The sequence below is a fragment of the Coenobita brevimanus genome, chromosome 55 (assembly GCF_032717465.1).
Source record: "Coenobita brevimanus isolate Jiangsu-jjx chromosome 55, ASM3271746v2, whole genome shotgun sequence".
In the NCBI taxonomy this organism is placed as follows: Eukaryota; Metazoa; Arthropoda; class Malacostraca; order Decapoda; family Coenobitidae; genus Coenobita; species Coenobita brevimanus.
Window position 1 is genome coordinate 57,860,008 of NC_137008.1, and position 7,468 is coordinate 57,867,475.

Genomic DNA, 7,468 nt, shown 5'->3' on the forward strand with positions numbered 1-7,468 from the left:
TTCTCCACTACTGTCTCACTGCAAGTATTTGATCCATACATCCTCTGCCATTCCTAAAGCCACTTGTTCATCACTCCTAGACTTCTGATACCTGTATCTCTCTTATTTACTCTATAATAACTCATCCATACACCTTCCCTACATCCATCCATCCATCATCCAATCCTACGTTGCCCCATGAGGAGCGTAGGAGACCAGGGCTAGGCAGTTGGTCCTGATATTTAAGATGAGAGTGACCAACCACACTCATCCCTGAGTGGCATTACGTGAGCAATAAACCCCAACCATCCCTTGGATATAAACCTTCACCGGCTCATCCGATTGGAGCACAATAATTACCCACTAAACCACCAGGCGTCAAAATTTGGTTATATGGTTACCACCCAGCATAGTAAATAGATTCCTGGTGTACAGGAAACCATTTGGCTTGTCACTCAGTGTAGAGTCACCCACAGGCAGAAGAAAGAGGAAAGAATGAAGGAATGAAAGACAGAAGAGGGAGTGTAAAGTCACCCGTAGGCAGAAGGACGAGGAAAGAATGAAGGAAAGAAAGATAGAAGAAGATGGAACACTCAATAAAATTATGCCATGATAATTCTTGCATTCATTTCGCTCACCTTTATCATAAAAAAAAAAAAAAAAAAAAAAAAAAAAAAAAAATGTGTGCGGGTCACATTTCCTGGCACTGCACTCCATCTCTGCACACCCCCAAAACCAATCATGTTTACAGTGCCTCTGCTCTCTCTATTCCCATTCATCAGGCTTTCAAAGTATTCTTTCCATCTGGTCCTTACTTCATCCCCATGGGTTAATAATCTACTACTTACATCATTCACACTTTCACATTTCTTTCCGCAGCCACTTCTACATTTCCACACCTCTTTCTAGAATAAGTTCCCATATTCAGAGTAGATTACATTCATTTTTCTTCCCAGACCATGATTTACCTCCTTCTTTTTCCTCTTCACTATTCTCTTTATGTGCTTCTTGCTCTCGATAAAATCATTATTTCAATTGAACGCCTGTCCTGTAACCACTCTAGGCACTTCTTCCTCATTTCCTCCACTGCTCACTTAACCTCTTCATCCCACCATGCCATACTATTCTTCTTTGTCATTACTCTTCTCACGCCACACACTGCTTTGGCATTCCTAATTAAGCAGTCCTTATATGCATTCCACAGGCTGTCCAGATCCATATACATATATATATATATATATATATATATATGGTAAAACCTCGATGTAACGTACTGCAATAGACTGGAATTCATTTTTATCTGAATCTAGGAGCTACCAGACTAAATTCTTATGTCGGAAAATGTCCGATAAAGTGAGAAGCAGTCCGGACTGCCTGACCACTTCACCTATGTTCACCACCATAAGGTAAATAAAAGACACGTTCATCAGTGTACAGTACAGTATTATTATAAACATTATACTATTCGATTATTGTAGTGAATGTATAATACAGTACATATGGCAATGGCAGTCAAAACACTTTAAGAACCGTTCATGCGATCTGGGCTAATATCTGAAATATCGGAAAAAGTCCAGATTAGCAGGGGGAAGTCCAGATGTAGCTTTTATCGGAATTTCGCATTTTTCAGAATGGTTTGGGCTTCAATTAGTCTGTTATAGTGAGGTCTTACTGTATAACAACATGGCATGCGCAAAATAACCATTATTCAAGTGAACCAAACATTATTTTAGAAACTGGGTATCTATTCTAACTTGCTGTTATTGCCGAAAACGTTATTGTCGAAGTGGTTATTGGCAAGATCTTACTGCCGACTCCTCTTGAGCACCTTCCCCACAAGCCTCTAAGTCATGATGGGTGCGTCGTGCAGGGAGGGGGTTTGCATAGTCTGGGAAATAGTGGTTCTGGGCCACTTCTTGCCTCTGCCTCACGTACTGTGGGCTAAACTCACACATTCAAAGTTTTACGGTTATGATTTTTGGTCACTCGTATATTATGTGATTCGCATAGTGTGATCACAACCTGTAGTCCAGTATTGAAAGAAATGACTGTATGGTACCATGCTATAAGGTATATTTTGTACAGTATATCATTTAAAAGAAATAAAAATATTTACTGTATAAAAATCTCAAGGTTTGTAATATTCCTGAGTTTTACTTTTTTTTTTTTTTTTAATATAAATCCCAGGTGGGTTGGCTTTATTTAAAAAAAAAAAAAAAAAAAATGCCAACACTGTCTGGAAGCCTACCAGCAGGGTACCTTCCTTCACCAGGGATGTGAGGGGACATCAGGGCAACCAACCCTTCATTGCTTGAATAAAGGACCAAGTCCGGGATGGTAGGCTACAGAATTAGAGGGTCAAGCAGAAAGCTAACCAGGCAGCGTGTGAAGCCCAGTTAAGCATCTGCTTGCATTCTGCATCCCAACGGCAGTGAAGGTCCTGGTGACTAGGGCAGGGACACCTCCGCCAAGCATTCCAGGCAGACCACTTTGACTGAACAAGCCTGGTCGTCTGACCACCAAGGAACTATAGTGGCACCCTGAGGATGTGTTGAGGATTTGCAGGTCAACTCACTTGCCATGATCACAGAGGAAGTAAAGTCCACCACATGTTCTTCTAAGGGCTTTCCAGACAAAGCTCGGGCATCACCAAAGACTGTCTCAAAAAGAGGACCAGGATCCCCGTGTGAGGATCTAACATGGATGAAGCGGGCCACGGCAGGGTGGACATCCAGGAACACTGGGAGGTGATCAGACCCCAAATATGAGCCAGTCCAAATGGCAGAGCCAACACAAATGAAGTTCCCCTCACAAAGATCAAGTACAGTATGGAAGGCATGCCTGAATGCAGGTCAGTACAGGTCTGCAATGCCAACGGGGTAAGAAGAGAAAAACAACCACTCTTCATGAAAAACCTGAAAAGGGCAGATCCCGGCCTGTTGCCAGAAACCCACACCAGGAAAGAATCCCAAAGGGAATGTCTGGTATTAAAATCACCCAGGCAGAGGCAGGGTGAGCTGATCTTGATAGGCTCGATTTCTTGGCCAATGGCCTTGCAAGGGTTGTAGTAAACAACCACAGAGGTCCAACCTGCCATGAGGGAAGGGCGGATCACAAGACCTGATATCCCCCCAGGGGGCTGGGTCAGAGGCAGAACCAAATTGGGCACGTCCTCCCAGACTGCAACAGCTAGACCACCCCCAACACCCTGACACTCATCCCGATAAATGATTAAATCTCGGAGTGACAGAGATTTGGGGATAAGCAGGTCTTACAGAGACCAGTGACATGGGGGCGAGGTCCACTACGATTTGTTTGAAATTGGAAGTTTTTGAGGAAGAGATCTAGCATTCCACATGAGGCATCTGTGGAGAGATGGAGGGGTCATCACTCAGAAGAGACAGTGTAGAGAAGCCGGGGCAAGAGGCTGACACAGATGTCAATGAAGGACTGTCCATTTTGATACATGGACAGGGCTGCTAGCAGGTCCACAAAGGTCTCAAAGGAAAGGGCACTTGAGGGATTGGCATGTGGGGAGGCCAGGGAGGTTGTCCTTGGTAGAGGATGATGTGGAGGAGCAGGAGAATCACCAGGGATGGAGCCTGTCACAGGAGAGCTGAGGGGAACAACATGCAGCTTGTATGAAGAAGGAACAGGAATAGTAACCAGTGATTAGGCTGAATTGGCAGGCAGTGGTCCAAGCAAAATACAGTATAGGGTTGGATGGAAGGACCTGTGGGGTCATGTGTTGCATGCAGGGGAGGGGGTCCCGGGCAGGGTGGGAATGATGACCTTGGGGTTTGGGAGAAGGTGCAAAGTGGAGTATCACTACCGACTGGAAGTTTGGGTGGAAGGATACAGCAGTTGTGCCTTCTACCTCACTGGGTCTAGCTGCAGATTCATCAGAAGGATCAACAAGGTCATCGAATGTTGAAAAATGGTTGCTGACCTCCACTGTATACAGTAGGTAAGAACCTCCTGGACAGGCGGAGATATCTGAGTGAGACGAACAGGTGGTGTTAAGGGTAGAGCTGGGAGGGGCGAGGACACGCAGATGGGTGTTGAAGTCAGGCAGGGTTGACAGGTCAGTTCTGGCAGCATCATGAATGGCAAGTGCCTGCCAATAAACTGGGTGAGTGCAGGAAACAAATGGGTATCCAACATCACACAAAAAGCAGCAGGGGTCATTGGAGCACAGACCACCTTACGGGGACTTGCAAGGATGGAACCTAGTACACCGAGAACACCTAACTCTGTTTTTGCAGGAGATCGTGCTGTGCCCAAAGTGATGGCACATACAGTATAACATCTTACGACGGAAAACACATAAGTCCCTACAGAGCAGCAGGAATGGTCAAAGATATTCTGCTCCGGCAAGGGCCCCCCCTGAGTTTGAGTCACACCACCCATGCCGCCACTGACCTCACCTCCATGAGGGTGGACCATGAGGTTGGTGATTTCCACCATTGGGAAGGAGCAGTTGCTGACAACAAAGGTGGCATAAGAGTTCATCCTCCAAGATATCAGGAGCAACAGGCCCAATTTTCCCATAGGAAAATTCACCTTTGGAAGGTAGGCAGGCCAACCAGCACCTGATCGGTCTGACCCCCAGCTGGGTGAAGGACTAAGATTTATGCAGCAGAGTCATCTTGGCTACATCGCCAGCAAGCACACGGTCTACTAGCTGGCCTCTATCCCACAACCATAGGTGAATCCTCGATGCAGTACTTACCTAGTGTAGCCCTGTTAATAGTGTCTGACAGCCTGCACATAAAGAATAAATAAATAAAAATAAATGTTGTCAGCTGACTTTGCAATGTAGACAAGTCTCTGAGCTTGTGGTACTGCTGTCTGGGAAGAAGGGCCGAATCCACTTCTCATGGGCTCAGCCCTCATCACTAGTTGCAGAAACCATCTTCAACCTCATCCGGGAGCAGTGTCCACTGTGACAGCACAGGTGAGTTCTATGTAGATGTCATGCGCAGCGAAGACTTCATGACAGGCCTAACACCTGGTTGACATACAACAGATCTTGAGTTCAGCTCTCTGTTATCTTGTTTTTGTTTCTTCTTGGAAGGAAGAACCTTACAGGCTCCATCTTCCTTGCATTAAAAAAAAAAAAAAAAAAAAAAAAAAACGGGAACACTGCGGTATCAAAACACTCCAAATGCAGTGGCTTGTAATGGCACGATGAAGTTGATGGGTTATGTACTTAAAACCTTGACGGTGAATGACACAGTCAGAAGGCACACTTCTGACCATGACCAGGTTAAGCAGCATCTCTCCTCTAATTTTTACCAGTGCATGCTCCTGTAGGCTAAGCAAATGCAGTATCGGTACTACTTGGTACATACAGTAGCAGTTCAGGGAAATTACCATCAACTTAATATTTCTCACGGATCCTGCCACAATTTCCTCTCAGCCTTCAAACCCTACTTATTTACATGGAGTCAGGTGGGAAGGAAAATTAAAATAAAACGATCTCACGACACTGAACAGAAACACCTTGGAAAAATAATACACTATGTAATAATAATAATAAATAATCATAATTGAGTGACATAAGGTGCCAGTTCTAACTTCAAACACATTTACACATTTCACTAGCATTACTATTTCAAATAAAAGCAGTACCATTTCAGATCTACCGATTTGCCACACAGTGGGACGAAGACTCTGTGTCGAGGCCCAGTTAGTAACAGCTTTCCATGGTTCTTCAGTGCATAGCTGACATCATGCTCGTGCCATGTTGTTTTTCCCTGCTCCCATCTCTCTGACCAAACATTAATACGATCCTCCTTTCCCATGCTGACTGGTATTCACAGAGTATATGTCAACCTTCCCCTGACCAGTGATCAATCTCCTTGGTCTTGGCTACTCGTTGGCTCCATTACATTTTTTTTTTTTTCTTTTAATATACAGTGAAGCATTCATGTTCTCTTGTGTGTGTTGCTATTAGAAGGACAAAAAAAATACACGACATTAGTATGGCGTAGAATGCAAAATAAACAAAGGGAAGTTGCAAAAAGACTTCTTTGTGGTAGCAAGTTATATTTGCCCGAAGACCCTTTGAGAGTTCAAATTTTCGTACGTCTAAAATTATTGTACAAATTAATTTTTATTGAGGTACAGAGTACTTATACAACAAAAGGTGATGGATCTTGCCAAGGTGTGTATAAAGAGAGGTGTGTGCATGTGGGGCTCAAGGAAATTTGACTACAGCATCTACTCAGGCCGACCGGTCACGCTCTCACCACTCCCAAGACTGATGGAGGAGAGGTGTGTGTGTGTGTCATTTTGCTGTCTGCGCTTTTTGGGCGCGTTTTCGGGATGGATTGGGCGCCAATAGCATCCACCGACCTGGCAACACTGAGCGCGACTGGACTCTGGGCGACAGGGACATAAGTCTGCCCGGGCCTCGCGCCCCTATGACCCGGAGCTCGCCCGCCGCCACCATAGCAGGAAAGCGAGAATGCCTTCCGGGCAAGCCGATCACCGACAAGCACGGGGTGGAGCTATTACTCTAGCTCCAGTCAGCACCCCTGAGACGGCCGGTAGCCGCTCAACCCTCCTGCAGGAGACGGCCTGCAGCCGCTCTGGAGGTAACGAGGAAATGGCTGGTAGCCACTTATGTTTTCGTCAGGAGACGGCCAGTAGCTGCTCTGAAGGTGCCCTCAAGAGACGGCTGGTAGCTGCTCGACCCTCCTACAGGAGACAGCTGGTAGCTGCTCCAAAGGTGCCTCTCGAGAGACGGCCTGTAGCCGCTCAACCCTCTTACAGGAGATGGCCTGCAGCTGCTCCAGAGGTAACGAGGAGACGGCCAGTAGCCGTTCCCATCTTCATCAGGAGACAACCGGTAGCCGCTCTGAAGGTGCCCTTGAGTCGGCCTGTAGCCGCTTCCTTCCCCAGGCCACGGCCAGTAGCTGGGCCTTAGCGACGGCCGGTAGCCGTGCCCTTAGAAGGCCACGGCCAGTAGCTGGGCCCTACGGCAGGAGACGGCCGGTAGCCGCTCCTCTGTCAGGTGCTGACTGCTGTCCACCAACCTACGACCCAGAGGGAGACCCCAGCCCGGAGAACTATTGGAGAGGCCCTGTAACTACCACCGGGCTCGTCTCACTACAGCCGGTTACTGAGAGGACCCGCCTGACGGACCCTGATGGAGGCCGATGCCATAGTCCACTCCTGACAGCGTCCCCAACCGCCAGAGACGGCAGTCCCTGGGACCTCCGGACTGCCCCCAGGACCCCCGGGCAGGACGTCCCTTCACTCCAATGCCAGAGATCTTTGTCCTTTGTCAGGCGCCTAAGTGAGAAGGTCAGACAGTTGTTCGGCCCCAGCCCTGTGGGCCAAACTCCCACCCCAAGACCTGAAAGCGCAGGACCCTGCGCCACCAGTAGCCCTGGACGAGAGAGGACGCCCCTACGCGTGATCCCGTGGCCCCTGAACACAGAGGCCCCCGGCAGAACCCAGCCCCATCAGTAGTGAGGCT

The 7,468-nt window shown here is 47.4% G+C and overlaps 1 protein-coding gene across 1 annotated transcript in view; it reads right to left on the minus strand.

The window, feature by feature from the left end:
- LOC145401402 (thiopurine S-methyltransferase-like) overlaps positions 1-5,818 on the minus strand; it is a 41,993-nt gene extending 36,175 nt beyond the window's left edge. The window contains exon 1 of the mRNA XM_080273740.1: positions 5,614-5,818. Coding sequence (XP_080129866.1) covers positions 5,614-5,786 — 173 coding nt within the window. The 5' untranslated portion in view covers positions 5,787-5,818. The remainder of the gene's footprint in view (positions 1-5,613) is intronic.
- Between the last annotated feature and the right edge of the window lie 1,650 nt (positions 5,819-7,468).